General features: G+C 37.1%; 1 protein-coding gene and 1 long non-coding RNA gene across 3 annotated transcripts in view; both read right to left on the bottom strand.

The window, feature by feature from the left end:
- LOC135311714 (uncharacterized) overlaps nt 1–1,673 on the bottom strand; it is a 3,823-nt gene extending 2,150 nt beyond the window's left edge. Inside the window, exons 1-2 of the long non-coding RNA XR_010371299.1 lie at nt 1,286–1,673; nt 1–47 (exon numbers count right to left, since the gene is read on the bottom strand). The exon at nt 1–47 is cut by the window's left edge and continues 66 nt beyond it. This is a non-coding gene — a long non-coding RNA (uncharacterized LOC135311714). The remainder of the gene's footprint in view (nt 48–1,285) is intronic.
- ZNF407 (zinc finger protein 407) overlaps nt 1–18,406 on the bottom strand; it is a 350,660-nt gene that overhangs the window by 310,790 nt on the left and 21,464 nt on the right. For both annotated transcript variants that reach the window (XM_064443113.1, XM_064443114.1), the window contains exons 2-3: nt 9,420–14,147; nt 3,472–3,586 (exon numbers count right to left, since the gene is read on the bottom strand). In XM_064443113.1, the coding sequence (XP_064299183.1) occupies nt 3,472–3,586; nt 9,420–14,147 (4,843 nt within the window). The remainder of the gene's footprint in view (nt 1–3,471; nt 3,587–9,419; nt 14,148–18,406) is intronic.

The raw sequence follows: 18,406 nt of genomic DNA, 5'->3' as shown, positions 1-18,406 counted from the left end.
GCCACTCTTACTTGAAACATGTAACTACATCCCCAAAAATTCTGTTTCTGAAAGCAAAGGCAAGAAAAAGGCAAAGGAATAGTAGATGCATTTTTAAATCAAACATTGCCTATAAATTCTGTTCAAAATCTCAAGTGCAGAATAATGCATTTTTCATGTTCTACCTGAGGCATAAAATTTGAAAAGTGCATGATAAGCCTTTTCACTGCATTTCACCAGGCAAATGAAACAAAAATTTTAAATGCTGGGCAACCAAGATTTGCTCATCTGACCCACGGTATCAGCCAATTTCAGAGCCAGACTTTCAAAAATTAAATTCAAATATGCAGCAGTTTGCTACCCACAGAAAATAGATACTGCCTCTGAAATAATGGGATATATTTTACAGCCATGGGTATGGAAAAGAAAACAATTAACACACATCTGCGATAAGGAAATGAGTAGCAGACGGTTTATTCCAAATGTTAAAACATTAGCAGTGTCCAATTTCTGTGTCATGTAGTTTCTGCTGTGCAGCTGAAGAAAAACAAACCCTGAACTTCAATTAAAAAAAAAATAAAACACCACAGCAAAATTACGGCCTTTTTCAACAACTAAGTGAATTATATATTGTGTACTTTGTATCATGTAAATATGAGAGTTGGAAAATTGAGACACAGGAAACCCTTCCTAAACAACATCACAGAGACAGCTTTTTGCCTTTTTTTAAAAAAAGACAAGAATTTCCAGAGAATTTTTGTATTAAAAAAAAAAAAAGACGGTATTTTGAGACCACACAACACGATGATGTTGCACTGACATTTCACCTTTAAAAAGTGCCCAGGCAGATTCAAAAGCTTTTGAAACACAATTTATCCTCGCAACTAGCAGAGGGCTTATTACTATGAATCTAAAAGTCAGAGGATAGAATATTAACTACTGCAGAAAAGAAAACATAGTGCAGGACCTTCTGTTTGTGACAAAATTACAGAGTTAATGTTCCTGAAAGATCACTTCACCTTTTAAAGCATGATTTTTAAAAAGGTAAAATTTATAGCAATTAAAGCTAATGAAGAAATGCAGCATGAGCTGCTTATGTTCAGGAACTAATAGGTCCACTGAGCATTTCTAAGATTATTTAGCCATCAATGATAATGAATTGACATTGTCAGTGGTGTTAATGTACCAATGCTCTATAGTGCCACTAATCCAATAGCCAATCCTAGCAATTTTTTTTTTAATGTTGCTACTTTATTTTTTTAACCTACACACTACCCAATCCTTTCAATTAAAATAGCAGACTTACAGCACAGCCTGTTACACTTCTTTTCTCTTCTTCCACATTTAAGGATGGCATATTCATTATTTGGACTACAGTTCAAACTGCTCTGGTCATTCCTCCTTTGAATCCTGCTCAGTTCTTCAGGACTGTTAGCTACAGTACAAAAAATGTCTTTTCCAATGAAACCAGTGTTAATGTGTATTTCTTAAAACACATTTTAGGTGCACATTAAGTGAAATGTGATGATTATTTAAACAGGTATATAAATTAGATTTTTGTGAGCACAGGGTATTGTGGTATATGTCTCTTCAGGTGATTGTTTTGTCATATCTAAATAGCACAGCTTCACATTGTTGACGAAAATTAGCTATACGATACTACACAGAAATGGAAAATGAGTACCTGCTTGGCTACCAGGTATGACACGTCAGCAACATATAGTAAACAATCAGCTTAGCAAAGTGACTAACATTCAAGTCCACAGTTCAAATCATCCATACATGTTTTGCTCTCTCTCTTGCATAACGGTCATGAATTGCAACTGAGAGTTGTGTAATTTCTGCCACAGATTCTGAGAACATGACAGTCCTGAAGTGAAGGAATGAGTTTTGAAAAAATGAGGTACTGTGCCAAATCATAAACATTTTTATCTTCATCTTTTTATAAAAGATAAAGTATTAGCTATTTTGAGATTTTTTGACTCTTCCTCTCACGATAACATACTTAAATAATATGATGATTTTTCAGTTTAAGTTAAAAGGGAATTGAATAAAGAACCATTGTCAAGTTTGTTGACAACTTCTAAAGAACAGAGCTTAGCCTTAGCTAAACAGTTTCGTGGATCTGTAGTCGTTAACTATCTTCCATGCCAAATTCTCAGCAATCCATATAGCAGAGATAGTAAATAAGATTTTTCAAACAACATAAAATAGCCTACCACGCATAATGTTCATTTTAAACATGCTGCAAAAGAAAGAGTAGCACAAGTTATTCTACTACTGATATTCGGTGGACTTAAGAATTAGGTTCATACATTTTTATTTCTTGTTTCAAGAAGTCAGCAATTAATTTTCTTAAGTGAGTAAAACCAGCCAAAGTATCTCATAACGCTGCATGCAAAATTATTTGAAAAACAGGCGGATGAATCGGTGAAAATCACTCAGCTGCATCTTCAGCTGAAGATTCACTTGTCCTTTAAAATGTGTAGCTCACTTTGTCCTGCAGTCGATCGGTATACTAAGGCTAAAAAAGCCCCTCCTGCTGAATATTATCCCCAACATCACACCACACCATTCATGTGTGCACTGCATCATCTAATTGAACCTGTGCTGTTCTACACATTAGCCGTAAGACTGCTGTAGCAGGTTACATAGGTTTGAGTAAAATGTTTTTATATGATGCATATATTAGTTAATTTCTCCAGCATAATAACATTAAAATATATTTTTAATCAGAACTAGGGTATTAAAATCCAACTTCGAATGTCCTATGATGTACCATATATGCCATGGCATTTTAAAACCTTTTAAACATTTCTGCTAAATTAATTAGTTTTGCATTAAGGAGTCTCAATGCCTCCTATTAAATGCAACACATTTGAAGGACAATTAAACATTATGAACGATCCTTCTGAGAAAATAACGATTAAGTAAAAAAGAAAAACAAGATTTTTTGGGTAACAAACAAGAACACAAGCATACATAAAAGACTTCAATTTATTTTTAAAGTCTTAGGCCTGCAATATTTTAGATCCGTTTGTTTGAAAAATCAGTCTTCTGTTTTGTTTTCGTAAAGAATGAAAACCCTAATGGAGTCCAGAAATCTGTTAATGGTACTAAAATTATAACAGTATAGCAAAAGAAAAAACCCCACACAGTAAAGTCTATATTATATATTTTTTATGTCTTTAAATGGAATTTACAGTTCTCCCTGGCAATGTGAATGAACATCCTATAATTTAGTCAATTTACAGATTACAGGTTCAAATTGACCTTGTAGCCCATAAAATTGCTCATCTTCAGTGCAGGATTAGAAGTGGGAAAAGAATGTCATAACTGTATTTAAGGAATTTACCATAACAATGGAAAGGAGGATATGCATGCATAATTTTAGCCACTCTTGCTCACATCAGAGTTCTCAATTCTGAAACAATGCATATCCTGCACTCTTCTCCTGGTTAACCATGGTGGAGACTGTTTCAATTTACTCACCCACAGACATGACACTTGTATTCCCTCATCCCAAGGTGCCTCTTGACATGGTTTCTGGCATCTCCGAGCTGAGCTGTTGCAAAGTGGCATATCTTGCACTTGAATGGCTTTGATCCTAAGTAAAATTTAGCATAAGATATGAGTTGAATTAGAATAATATATCACCCACGGTTAAAGAAATAAAAAATCCTGGGGAAAAAAAATAACCTTTAAAAGAGCCTATCCCACATTTAACCTGTTTGAGATTTTTCCTAACAAAAAAAGTATCTTGCACATAAATTTATAAGTCCCAGGACACAGATGGTACCCACTATACATTACTCTTAAAGTTTCCTTAAGTTCAATGTCACGGAAACTACTCTCAACTTCTAATAACAATTTATTCTCTATTTTTAATTATTAGAAAACTCTACAAGATATTAAAATGAGAAGACAAGACGGCAGAAGTTGTTCTACACCCTTCCCCATTTCCAAATGCTGAAACTCAGGTAATGGTCTTAAAGTGGCTTGATATTGGTGTAAACGGCAAAATGTACTTGTTTTTTTAAGCAAATATATTTAAAGTAAAGTAATTTTACAAGTCTTCCAACTTTGAATAGATTTCACATTAGCATTGGTATTTCAGATTTGTTCTGTCACACAGAGAAAATGATTCATCACCTAGCTATTGTAATGACATGCAATGTATGAATATACAGTGCATAAAATATTATGCCTTTATGACTGTTTTATGGTCAAGAATTTATGATTATTCTGCAAACCAGAAGTATTGACATTTTGGCTATTATTTATTTCAAGAAAAAACTTTAATATTAAATGTCTACTGCAGACCAAAGAACTCTGAAATTATTTCTGCAGGGAAGAAGTACCAGCCTATTTCTTGTACCACATCAGTTCAGCAAAAAATCAAATTATTTGTCTATCTTAATTAACAGTGATTCTCTCTCGGGGATGGAAAAAATAAAATTTTTTACTGGAATAGTTAAACTGGGCACGTGTCAGTCCCCACGTTATTACATAGCAGCACCATCCTAAAGCATGCTGTAGCGCTCTCCAATTTTCTGACCACTAAATCCTTAAATCAATAAATCAAAATTATAGAATTGCAGTTAAAAAGAAGTACAATATGGTCACAGAGTCTCCATATTATGTTTAGTATATGTTTTGTGAAGTACTTCTTCCAATACAGTTAAGCATAATATGAAATGTGTGATCTTTAATAAATATACATAAAGAGCTCTGATAAGAAAAATGTTGCACTATATCATCCTTGATCAATGAACCTTTTTGCTTTGCCCTTGAAAACAGAATATCCTCCAAGAATCCGCTGGTGAAATTGAAGATCTTAGTAAAAATTTTTAGAGTCTTAAATTTCAATTTAATTCCCAAAAGCTGACGAAAAATGAAGCATTTAATTTTAATCTTCCACCTGAAATAAAAAAGTCAACAGTACTAAGCACGGGCAGACAAGGTTGAATATTTCACAGTTCAATGACAATGAAGCCAGATCTCTTAATACTTCCATTTCTACTGTTGGAAGTAGATGTAAAATATATTTAGCACCTGAATGGTTATACGTAGTCAGCTTTATATGTTTAAATGTCAAAAGCAGGTTGAGACTGCAGCTAACAGCAATCACATTCTATCAATCACACTGAAAAACCCCAGTTTATTTAAATGATCCTGATAAAACTAAATTAATCATGAATTTGGTGACATTTCAAATCAACACTGCATTCTATAAAGAGACCCATGCAAATAAAAAATAGCCTATCTTTGCATTCTATAAAAAGAGTATTAAAAGTTGATATTTTAACTTATGATCCTAAAGACTAATTGCATAATTAATAACATCAAGGCCACAGTCAGAGGGGATTTTTTAAAAATCTATTGGTGTTTATACTGCTCTTTTTTGTCACAGAATTCAAATATCATGTGGATTCAATCCTGTGTTCCCTTAGTTTCTCTCCTACTGATTAAATTGTAAATTTGTTCCTCATACTGTTACTGTAGGTGTCCCGCAGGGCTTCCATACAAGACCTTTGCTGGCTTCCATTTACACAACTCCTCTGTGAAAAACTCTAGTTCAGACCAATTGTAGCTACAGCGTGCTGACAATACAGAAATGTATTATTCTGTTGACTGCTCTCGTCCAAAAATCACTGAGGCCTTGAGGTTTTTTCAGTTATTTCTCAGTTCCAGAGCTGAATATCTGTTAACAGCTCCATTTGAACTCCATGAAAATTCAAATGCTGGCAGGCTCCAGTCAGTACCTGTCACCTGAAACAAAAGCAGTACATCTCCCTTTTAGGTTGCTGGTGCCAAAGTTGTTCCAGTATGTTCTTGGATGGAACAATCCAAGATTTACACTTAAGATAAAAGCATTAGACTAAGAGTTAAACCAATGGGGGGAAAAAAGTCTGTATTTACCATAAGGCTATCTGAAACAACGTTGAAGCGATTAACCATTTCTTAGCCAGACTTCTATTATCACAATCTTTAACAGTTCTCATATGCTGTTAGATGTGATAGTATTGGGTTCACACTTGGCTTTTAGTCCACAGAAAAATGAGAACGATACTTTCAATATAGCATCTTTCCAATCAAATTATTTTAAAAAAAAAGCCAATAATTACTTTACCCACACATTATGGCATGGAAACAAAGTATATATTTTCTGATGGTAGCAGTAAAGAATAAGGCTTTTAACAAGTGGGGGGGGGGGGGGGGGGAAGAAGGGGAAACCAAATCACAAAACACACCAAATTGAAAATAGACTACTCTTGAGAGTTCAAGTTAGACAGACACAAGCCATGCTACTGTTTTATAGTGAAGACTGGAGTTCATAGTCTTTATTTTACATTAAGACAATAGAGACTCAAAAATATTAAAAAATTCACTGCCTCAGCTTCAAGCCAGCCAAAGGCAACATCACCTACACCTGCAGGCATAGCTGTGTCTCCAGCTCAGGCCCAAGGCAAAGTGAGCAGAGATGCATGAAGTATCATCGTACCATTTCCTCCTACGTTTAGGACATGGGGAGTAAGATACCACACTTACATTGAACAAACCTTCCATTAACTGAGAAATCTGATGAGAAATGAAACAAAGATGATGTGGTTGCAGGTGATTTTTCCTCAGATGTTGAATGTTAATTAAGTTTATGGGACCTGCATCAATTGCAAACTAAAAAGTCCTCCACCTCTACTACTCCTTTTATTTTTCTTTACACTTCCTCATTTTCACTTGTCAACATGTGATGGACTTACTTGTTATCTCCTCTCTAGCAAAGCTTCCCTTTCATTTGCAATGTGAAAATCTCCTACATTGTTTAACGGTAGTTTGAAACATTATTTCTCTATTAATGGAAATTATTAGTTGTATCTTTCTACAACTTTGCTTTCCCTTCCACCCCCACCCCCTCCCAAACCATCACCAATTACTCAATTAAAAAAAAAGGCAAGGAGTTGGATGTGGTTACGCATACATACATATATGAACATATATATGCACAACCAAATGCTGAAGAAAGATCTTTTTAAAAAGCACATAATCAGAACAATAAATGGGGAAATGTGCAGCTCTGCTCCTATTGTGTAACTGGTGTTACTCTGGTACAGGTGAGAAGCTAGAAATACTGTACTTTGCCTCACCAACGTTAAAGTCAGTTTATCTACAGTTGGTGGAGTAGGTCAGTCCCCTCTGCCACCAGTCCCGAAAACCCAAATATATTTGTTTCTTATTCACTGCACCCATTGTGATACAGAGTGAAAGAAAAGGTTCTATAAGACACAAAAGAAATCACAAATATGAAAATATAGATTGGAAGAGAAAGCCTTCTTCCCATTAACTATTAATAAAAGTCTCCACATTACTATTGATGTGAATAAACAAAGCATCAGAAAAGCATTTCAGTTAAAGGTGCCGTGAGAAAGAGGGCAGATAAAACTCTATTCTGTAACCCTTCTATACCCTCTCCACAAGCACCGCCGAAAAATGACTTGCAAAATGAAATGTATTCTTTTACTGCTTTGCATATTTAGGGCCATCCAAAAGCACAATAAAAATATACTTCATGATAAGACCTACACAGAAGATGTTAAAAAGTACACTAACTTTTACTAAATGTTACAATCAATGATGTAACTTATGTAAGTAGGGTTGCTTTGTCATATATTGATAGTTACCTCACTTTCACATCCACATTAACTTGATTTTAAATGCAATTAATACATATAGTCAAGGAAGACTAATGGACTACATTCTGCACTTAACCTGGTGGACATTTTCAAATGGCACAAGTGACCAGTGCAAACCTATTTTGCATTGTAAACGACTAAATAAATCTTAATGGATTAAGAATGATCAGCTATCAACACACAAGGGAAATTAAGTGCTGAAATGCCTACATTGATTATTTTAAATTATTAGCCTTACTCTGTTCTTGAATTTGTATGCTTTTAGTGAGCTTTAACACATTTACAAGACTTATTGACTATAATTACAAGAGAATTCAAGTAATGGACACATCAATTATAAGCAACATGTCTTGACCAGACAGTTGCATAAAGAATTCTAAAGAGAGCTCCATTAGCATCCTCCCCCTTAGTTTTATTCAGTTTTATCTGCCGTAAGAGGGCATATTAAGGGCTTATACAGCTGTTCTGACCATGTGAACACGACCGTCCCTCTAAAGACTTAACACTGCATTCAAAGGTGGGTATTAGCTGAAGCAATACAGATAACTAGGTTATCGACAGGACAGAAGTAATGCTGAAGGTATTCAGTGTGTGAGTTGTTGGCATACATGAGCACTGTGGTTATAGTAAAATACTTTGAAAGGTTTGAAATACATAGTCTGCGTTCTCCAAGATTAATTCTAAACTTTGTTGTCCAGTTATGCCCTCGCCTTTACATAAAAACTATTTTAGGATTATGCCAGGAATTATCATTCTTATATGTATCTTTTTTCCTTACCTTTTTGTTCTCTCCCTTGTAACCATGCACTAAGTTTCAAATACTGCATGAATTTAAACTATAGCTTCCATAATAAGCCATTATTTAAAAGTACAGTAAAATAAACCTTACAGTTTTAATGAAAATATGTTCATTGAAATGTGAATTTATTATTCAAATCCACTCATAAATTCAACCATGGAGACACCACTTGTCTAAGCAGAGCTCAGTGATTTAGAAAAGCTGTCTATTTAAAATAAAGAATGTATGGCAGGTTTATAGAAACATCGCAGTGAATTTTTACATAAATTTAGAACTGCAGCTTATGCATTTTTCTACAAAAATGTTTTTAAATTTTCCACTTAAAATTAAACATAAAAATGAATTGGAAGTGTGATCAGCACAGAAACTAAATCAGATGCTACACCCCTGTGTATCACATCAGCCTCACACACCACCTTCCAAAAAGGCTGACCAATTCCAATTCACATAACTTATTTCTACAAAAACCTCTGGATGCTTCTTATTGGTATTTGTTTAGGAAAGATGTAATATCAAATGTCTATCGTGAAGCATTATGTAATGCTGAAAGTGTAACTGAATTGAAATGAAATAAACAATTTGGATATTAAACAACTGCAAGGAAGAGGAAGTTAGAAAGAAGAGCTAATTGTTCTCTCAAACCACCACTGCTTCATTATATAAATTTAAGAACCAATTAATGGTTACAATTTAGATTAAAGGGAAGGAAATCTCTCTATATGAAACAAAAAGCAGAAGGGTGACTGTGCTTAAAATGTTCTTACATTTTTTGCCCTTTGATCACTGTATTTTCATACCCCTTTAGGTAATTTTGAATTTCATCAGGGGCTCATCAGCAATATGAAAGCCAGTTCATAAGAAACGTTAAAGAGATTAAGAAGCAGAAAAAGACCAATGCTGTAATTCGCTCTGTTTGAAAGAGACCACTTGCAAAGAGAGAATTTCCATACCTGTATGGGTACGGATGTGAGCTAGGAAGGCCATGGAATTGCTACTTCTACACATCTTCCCACAATACTTGCAGATATTGCCTTGATTCTCTTCCCTCTCCCTGTTTATTTGCTCAGTGTCTTCCACGATGTACTTATTCACTTCCCGCAACAGCTCTTCATGTTGCTCTTTGATGTGGAGAAACAAGCTCTGCTCTGAATCAAAGGGCTCCGTGCACTTCACGCACTTAAAGGTAGCACCTCCTTCGGGCAGCTCCTCCACACTTGCCTGCTCATTTCGCATGTGCCCAGCGCTGGCCAAGTGCTGGTGAAGGTTGCTCTCTGTGTAAAACGATTTTCCACAGAGTAAACAATGAAAATGTTTTTCTTTTGAAGGATGTTTCATGGCTATGTGAACATTTAGTCCGCTCAAACCATCTGCTAGAAAACCGCAGTCATCGCAGCGAATACGTGTGGATTCCCCAAGGGAAACTCCTTCTGACTTCTTCTTTTTCCCACCGTTGGTGGGTAAAGGGTCTGCTTTCACTGTGAGCTCACTAACTTTCACTCCATCTGACATCTGTCCTTCACCAGAATGGTCAGCAGCCTCCCCATCTTGATGGCTCTTTAACCTCACTATAGAAGAATCAAACTTGCCAAAATTATGCATTGCCTTTCCTTTATCATCAGCACTGATAACTGTTCCTAAAGCCTCATTACTACTTTCTTGCATGCCCTCAGCTGTTGAGCCATCTGCCTCCCAAACACTGTTATTTATAGTTACTTCTGCTTCATGTTGTGCTTCCATAAGGGCTTCTTCCTCCGCCCCAGTAGGATCCTCTTTGAAACTTCTGTCACCCTCTAAACTATGTATATTTTGTATCATTTCTCCAATGTTTCCAGCAAAATTGGTTTGCTCTACTGCACTACTTGTTTCTGGAAGAGTTAGCATAAGTGGGTTATCTTTTTTCAGTGATTTTTTTTTGAGAATGTCTGTGTTTCTACACTTTACTTCAGGGTTTTCTCTATTTGCTTCCAAGCTTTCCTCACCTTTTCCTGAATTCAAGTTTGTGCAGTTTAAACTGTTTTGATATTCTGCAGTGCAATCACCATCTGAGTTGAGCAGCTCCTGACCATGCCTACTTTTCTGCAATTCACAAGTACCTGTTTCTTTAAGTGATACTTCCTTGTCAACTGTAACAACTCTGTTTTTCTGAGGAGTTTGCTGGAACCCTTCATAAAAAAGGTTTTCTCCTCCATTTTCAGACTCCTCTTCAAGTTCACTTTCTACTGCATTTTGAGAACTGCCACCTTTAGGCACTCCTGGAGATGCATTTTCATCTAAGACGATACACTCAGGTAAGTTTTTACTCATATGATCACCTTCTGCTGTGTCATTGGCACATTTTTTTTCACCTAAAACGATTTTCAGCTCTCCTGCACTGTGGTGGTGCTCCTCTTGAGACAAAGCAGTGCTGCCTTTAGTGATATTTGCTGTGTTTGCTTCCTCCGCAGAAGAATAAACATGAGATTCTCTTCTAATTTTATGTTTCTCTGTTGCTGCGTGCCTAATCATCTCTCTGCGAGTAACAGCATAGTAGTCACAAGCCATGCAGTAGTATTCAAATTGTTTTGTATGTTTTCGCTTCACATGCAGCTCTAAAGAAGACGAAGAATGAGCAATGAAGCTGCAGTGTACGCACTTCTTGTTGTTTGCACCCATTGCCCTTCCCTGGAAGCATGGGTCACCATCCTGAGTAACCCTTGCTGGCTCCAGAAGTATACGCTGGTTTATATTTAATGGATTGCTAGTATCCTCCAGATCTGGCAGCCCACTGGCATTTACAACTTTTAGCTCAGCATCTCTTTGCTCAACTTCCTGATTGTCTAAGACAGAATTTTCCAAATCTGATGACTGGCTACCATCCTCAACGTGTTCATACAAGGCAGTCATAGGGCTGTTAGCCTTCTTGCTTATAGATTCAGAATTACCTCCTTCAGGGCTAACGATGATCTCCGAGTTCTGTTTTCCAGATCCTTCTATTTCAACACGACTTTTATGTTTTTTGGTTGCACAATGGCGTTCCATATCTCCTTTGGTTACAGTGTAATAATTGCAAACCTTACATAAATAGCTGTACTGATGACTGTGCTTTCGTCTGATATGAACAGTCAAATTTGTAACACTGGAGGCCAAAAGACCACAATGGGTACATGTCCTAGAAATAGTGCCTTTGGGTTTCTCTCTTTTGGGTGCATTAGCTAAAACCAATTCATTTTCACCAATCCTTTGATCAAGCGGAACTAGTTCCTTATTTCTCGATATGTTTTCCACAGCAGAGGATGAAACATGTATAATTTCTTTATCTAACCCTGTATTCCCACTTCCAGAAATTGAAGGATCCACCACTGTTTTAATACCACCAACACCAACACAAACCTTTTCAATACATTCTTCAAAACGTAGTCCAATGTTGTTTTTCCTGGCATTTTCAAGGTGCTTGCTTCTTTTGATATGCTTCTCCATTCCTTCCTTACTCAATGAGTAGAGATTACACGCTTTGCAAAGGAAGTGATGCTCCTGTGCATGTCGGAGTTTTATGTGCCTTGTAAAAACTGTGGAAGATCTTGTCTTATAAAAACACTTTTTACATTGAAATTGGGTTTTATTCAGAACAGAATGCTTTAGTTCATTTCTATGATTTACAAAGGAAGAGTCTGAAGTTTTTGCTTTCATTGATATGTCCAGCTCCTTTGCAAGATTTTGGCTATTGTTTGATACTGAGTCAGCATATGTTACCACTTGTAAGGTCCGATCACTGTTACTCAATGGAGTAGCTTGCTGAAATAAGGAACCATCATGTTTCTCATTTTTTTGATGATTTATCAGCTCTTCTTCCTTTTGGAAAAAAAGAAGGCAAGTTGGACAACTATGGGACATATTATGTGCTTCACTCATATGGCTTCGCAGGCTGATCACATTCAAGCTGGTAAATGAACAGAGTTGACAATTAAAGCTACAACCACCCATCTGGTGTTTACTGTCCTGACAGTGTTGCTTCATGTCTTCCCTGACTCCAGAGGAATAACAACACATCTGACAATGAAACTGGATCCTTTTTGCATGAAGCTTTGCAACATGAATTTCCAAAGCTTTTCTGTTCTGAAAAACATGACCGCAATGAACGCAAGTATGAAGAACACCATGATCAGCAGTAAGTTTAACATCAGAATCTTTAGTATCTGTAGGGCTTGGAGAAAAGATATTTGGCTTGTCTTCAGTAAGATCTTGAATTTCTGAAGTAGTATTACAACTACTTTTAGCATCTGTTCCTAAATCTGTATGTGACATAGGGCTTGAATCACCAGGTTTAAGCTGTGTGCTGCCAATATGCTTCATGTGTACTCTCTGAGTTTCAGACTTGCCTCTCTTACTATTACCCAACAAATTGTACCTTCTTTTAACCTGCCTTTTTAATCTAAAAGACCTACTCTGTCCAAATGAAGACCTTAACAAGACAACGTTTCTTTTATGTTCCAGTCTACCAAATCTCCTTGTAACGTTTGAACTGCTGACTAGCTTTTTGGTAGTTGGAGGGCATTCCGCTTTCTGCAAGATATTTTCTGAGGGTCCTGGTATGTCTAGTTTGTCAGTACTGACTTCACAATTTCTTTCTACACCGGAAGAAAGCAATGTTTCCTCTGTCACAGTATCTGTTTTCTCAGTGGCAACATTCGAAGATGATATAATTTCAACAAGTTCAGTGCCATCATTTTGTTCAGACAAGCTTACTTTTGAGCCTTTCAGTGCACTGCAAACACTTAATTCTTTTGCATCAGCAGTTCTTGCCTTTAATTTACTGGTCCCAGGTTTTGCTCTGACATTCCTCTCTTTGGTTGCTATAGACTGTTGTTTTTTCAAGAATTTTTTTGTCAATATCTGTACAAATCCTCCCCGTGCAGCAAGATTTTGGCGTCGATGGTGTGTCTTGCCAAGTAAATGAGAATTCAGGAGATTTTCATCAGCACTCTGAAAACCACAAAGTTCACAACAAAATATCTTGGATTTCTCATGATCTTGCTTAACATGCACATGCAATGTTGAACTACATTCAGCTGTGCAACTACAGTGAGGACGCGTTTGCTCTTTGAGTTCTTTAGAGGGGCTTTCTCGTTCATGTTTTTCCATATCAGAGCAGGAAGGTAAACACTGATTACTCATTTTGCCTTTAAGATCTTTGTCTATGTTACCAATGATATAGCCAACACTGATTTCTTCTGAAGAAGATAAATTATCACGAACAGCAGCTGGCACCTCTTCTGAGTGCTTATTTTCCTTGAGAATTTTCAATATGGCACCATCAGCACATTTGGAATCACAATGTAGGCACAGGAAATTTGAATTAAATATGTCATCACCAAGACGACTGGTGACTCCTTCCTTCTTTACAGCTCCAGCTACTACACTACTTGCCTCTCCAGCTACAACTTTGAGCAATTTGCTTTCACTATCTTTCATGTATTCTAAAGAACTCTGCTTTCTTTTTCTTGAGACATTTTCATCCGATGTAAGTCTTGTTTTCTGCTGAGATGAAGAGTCACATCCAGCATTTTCTCCTGATGTATTTCTCTGGGATTCTTCTGTCAACTCAGTTTGTAAACTCTCATCAACATCATCACTCTTCTTATTTTCCTCCCCATCCATTCTTAACAGTGATATTATCAATTGGAGATCATTTGGCTTAGTACCTATAAAACAAAAGAGTTATTATTAGTCATTTATGCACAAACAAAAGTTAAAAGACTCAAGTCAAAAAAAAAAGCAATATAGCAAATTAAAATCACGGCAGGAAGACAGACACAATGAAAGATACGAGGCTACATTTTCAGCACGGTGTCTAAACTTATGACATCTAAAAATCAAACCAACTTCTAGGCACTTGGTTACAGAGCTCTCACTGTGATGAGCACCACATGAGTGAGCACTAGCTTCAATAGTTTTTGTGTAACCAAGTAATTTACTAATTGCTTAAACTTGGGCAGACAAGCCTAACCTTTGTTTCTGGAAGCATTTTTAGGGCATGGAACACTAACAGCTTTCAGAGAACTGGCCATGGGATGTTCAACTTTTCCTGAGCTAGAAATCCACATTCCCAAATTTAACAGCTCCAAGGAGGAAATGACCATGACTGCAACGACAAGCAAAACAAAGCCAACATAGATGTTAAACACTGAAAGAATAAAGCTTTCTTTCCTTCCTCTGCTTAGATTACCTGCTAACGAGGGAAAACACAAATAGAGCCATGTTCTAAAAGAATATGCCGCAAGTATAGTTCCCCATCATTCCTAAAATACCCTCTAAAACTTCATTTCCCAGTGGGGGCGCAGCAGAAGAGAAAAAAAAAAATCATGAAATAGCAGTGCAGAGAAGGCAGCATCTTTGAACCTCAGTATGAACACTAACCACCCACATCCAGTTACCAAAGGCTTTTTGCTCAACTGCCCAGCATGACTTTTCTGCTCCCAAAAAGATGTCACCACTGGAAAACTGATGCTACCAACACAGTTTATAAGAGGGATGGGGGTGGGAAATCAAATCTTGACATTTATTACCTTTTCATTTTGATATGAAGCGATTGAGAATTGAAAATGCATTTCATTTTAACAGATGATTAAATACTAAATGTTTATCTATGTGCTTTACACTATGATTTAAACATCAATTTGCTGCAGATCCAAGTATCCAGTTTTTTGTTCAGCTACCCACTGAATGAGGCCATGACCACAATTGTAAGTACTTCCTGACAAGATTAAGTAATTGCAATGTTGATACAGACAATGCAGGCTACAAAAACCTATTCAAGTACATGCTAAAAAAAAAAAAAAAACACGCTTACTTTTGAGGTAAGTAAGAAAGTATTTAACTGAGGAAATATACTCAAATCTGTTGGACATCACATATGGAAGTTAAAAAATGCTTTTATGCTTAATAATAATTTATGGAAGGCCTATAAGGAATTGAGTGCACAGTAGTTGTATACATTGAACAGGTTTTCAACTGTAGGTCTCTCATTGAGCTAAAGTACTGTCCAAACTTACATGGAGCTAGCTACACCTAAATAACGAGAGAACAATCACCTCTAGATCACAACAGCCCTTTGGAGGTTCCAGATATTGTTTCTCTAATTGTGTTTTTCTGTTTCTTACACACTATTATTTTTCTTTGTTCACTAAACCATGATAGAAAACATCACAGTTAGTCAGAAGTAAAATAATCAGGTCTATATTCTCAGCTAGTGTAAGTCAGCATATTGTCAAGTATGTTCAAAAATGCTACAGCAATTAATAGCAGGATGAAGCCTTTGAAGTACAAACTTACCCTGAAAAGGTTTATGAGCACTGTTTGGGGTACAGAAAAAAATCTGATTAAAATTATGTTGTTTAACTACAGTACAGCTTTAATTATATAACTTGGGAAATATGAAGAAATTACTTCAGTGATGACTGCCACAAGTCCGTGCTTAACTGTTTGCATGCAGCAGCCGTGGGTCCTTTGCCTCGCTACACCTCCACAGCAGGTTCCCAGCCCGCCACTGAGAACTGACCACTTTTCCTTTGCATGGCCTGCAGAAGAACAGCCATTTTTTCTTTGCTGTACAGGACAATTTGCAGCCTCAAACCAATTCTCCACCTTCTTTATAGGATACTTTCCTCTCAGACCATCTGATTTATCAGAGAACCTGTCCAGCAGTAAACTAACACTCACGCTGGAAATTTCCACTATCAAAGGTTGTACAGGGGTAATTAGGAGTTTCTCCATCAACAAAAATCCATACATTCAAGACATATTAATAAGTTGGGGACTGGTGGCTCTATGCCATGTCCTCTTCTGACACTCTTCATGCCTACTTAAAGCCATCCTATAATTTGATTTAAACCTTAAAGCACTGTCACACCCAGATCAACATCTGACAGAAATCACAAGCCACTTTCAGCCAGAGATACAGTAATCACGGGAGGTGGATGCTTCCCAGCTGTCACAGGCAGGTATCAGTAGTCTCAGAACATGCCTCTTCTGCCACACCAGTGTAGATTTGGCTCATCTGCACTAGCCACCCGCACCTATCAGAATAAGATGGCTGATTATTTGCATGCAGTATGTGCAGGCTTAGCCTTATTTCTCAGCATTTGTTCACTAACTCTCCAACAGAAGTCAATCCTGCTCTGTCTCTGCCAAAAATCCCAGACCACAATCCCAGTTCTGGCATCCAACCTTGTCTTCAGCTCAACTTTATTCCATCAATTAAGGATTTTTTTCAATTGCTTAGGAAAGTTATGTATTTCCCTTGTTTTATCTTCATAAACTGTTTACAGCCACAACTACAAACTAGTTCCTAACCAAGTGAAAAATGCAAAACATATCTCATATGTGCTGCCAATAATTTCAGTATGAAATTAAAAGTCACATATGTAATACAAATATACAAAGGAGCATTACCCCCCAGACTTCTTGCCTAATTCTTCAGTTCTCAAAGTCAACAGTAAATGGAGACACTTATCTCTCCCTTCATTACATGATAAACTTCCAGCACACAGACAGGGGATGCACTCCACTTCATTTACAAGCAGTACTCTGAATGAAGTCAAAAGCCTCACATCTATCCCACAACTAATAACAAGTATTAGCAAGGCAATAGCTCCTTGGCTGCACACAAGTTAGGTGTAGCAACGAGCACCAGTTAGGTGTAACAACAATTAATGATACACCTTTACCAGTTTCATCTCTACCTCACATCTGAGTTTTTACGAAAATAATCTCCCCCTGCACACCATTCCTAGAGTTAAATTTGTGTCTGTCCCACCTCCATGTAAACTGTCAAAATATGGCTACATGGGAGTATGCACCCACATGAAACCATAATCCAGAAAGAATTCTCTATAAAGGAAAACAACTATGAGGCAGTTTCTCTAAAATTACCCCTATATTAATTAATCTAAGGAATTAAATTGCCTTCAATATCTTTTACTTCTCTCAAAGTTGCCTTTAGGAAAGGAGCACATCTTCTGAGGTGGACTCACAATGGCTACTGTCACTACTTTTTGCTGGGACCATAGTCAGAGATTTGTTGAGCTGTGGTCGGTTCTCCACATCTCAGAGAAGAGCTAGATCACAACACTGAACCATGTCTCTGTTTCTTCCCACTACGATCTTCGCTCAGCTAACAGAGCTGTGTCTCTAACACAATTTCAGTAGCATAGGCCTCAGCTTTCTTGATGGGAGAGTAGGGCCTCACACCCAAAGGGAGCTGTGGGCAGACCTCTTAGCTTCCTGCACAGATCTATTCCACCAATGACTATCACTACTTGAAGGATATATTCAGCATACCATAAGCCTCCTCTAGGCAAAAGGAGCCCATAGGGCTTCCCCTGCTGTAAGCTTCTCTCCTGAAAACTCCTTCTCAGATTTGCCACAGCACAGGAGGACAATGTCAAAGCAACAAACTGGTCACAAACCTGGGTGATCCTAATCCTCAGTCTGCAGAAGCCAATTCACCTCTGCTGTCCTCAAAGCCACTACGCTAATTAAGGGCTAGCCTACAGTTGGTATTAATACAGAAACCGATGCACCAGAGAAGGCATCAGCAGCACTCCGAGTCTGTACAGTCCCCGTGACGACATGATACATTAAGTTAAATGCGTTTGTTTTTGCAAAATTAACCTTGGTCTGGCACAGGGATCATCATCAAAAGCAAACAATCAGGATCTGGAATTTGGTTAAATCAACTGGTAATCAAAACCATATTCTAGATGTGCCAAGTAACCCTCTGCTGCCACAGCAGCTTAAGCACATGCTTAAATCTAACTCCTACTTATCAGTGTGACTGAGTAAGCCTTTTGATATCAGTGTAATGCTGGCAAACTCATACAGCAGCAGCAGCGGGGAAGAACAGCTCTTGAACTACATTATTAATGGATCAACAAGACTAAAAAGATGCAAGATGCAAGCT

This window comes from Phalacrocorax carbo, chromosome 2, assembly GCF_963921805.1.
Source record: "Phalacrocorax carbo chromosome 2, bPhaCar2.1, whole genome shotgun sequence".
Taxonomy (NCBI): domain Eukaryota; kingdom Metazoa; phylum Chordata; class Aves; order Suliformes; family Phalacrocoracidae; genus Phalacrocorax; species Phalacrocorax carbo.
This window is presented reverse-complemented; position numbering and strand designations above follow the sequence as displayed.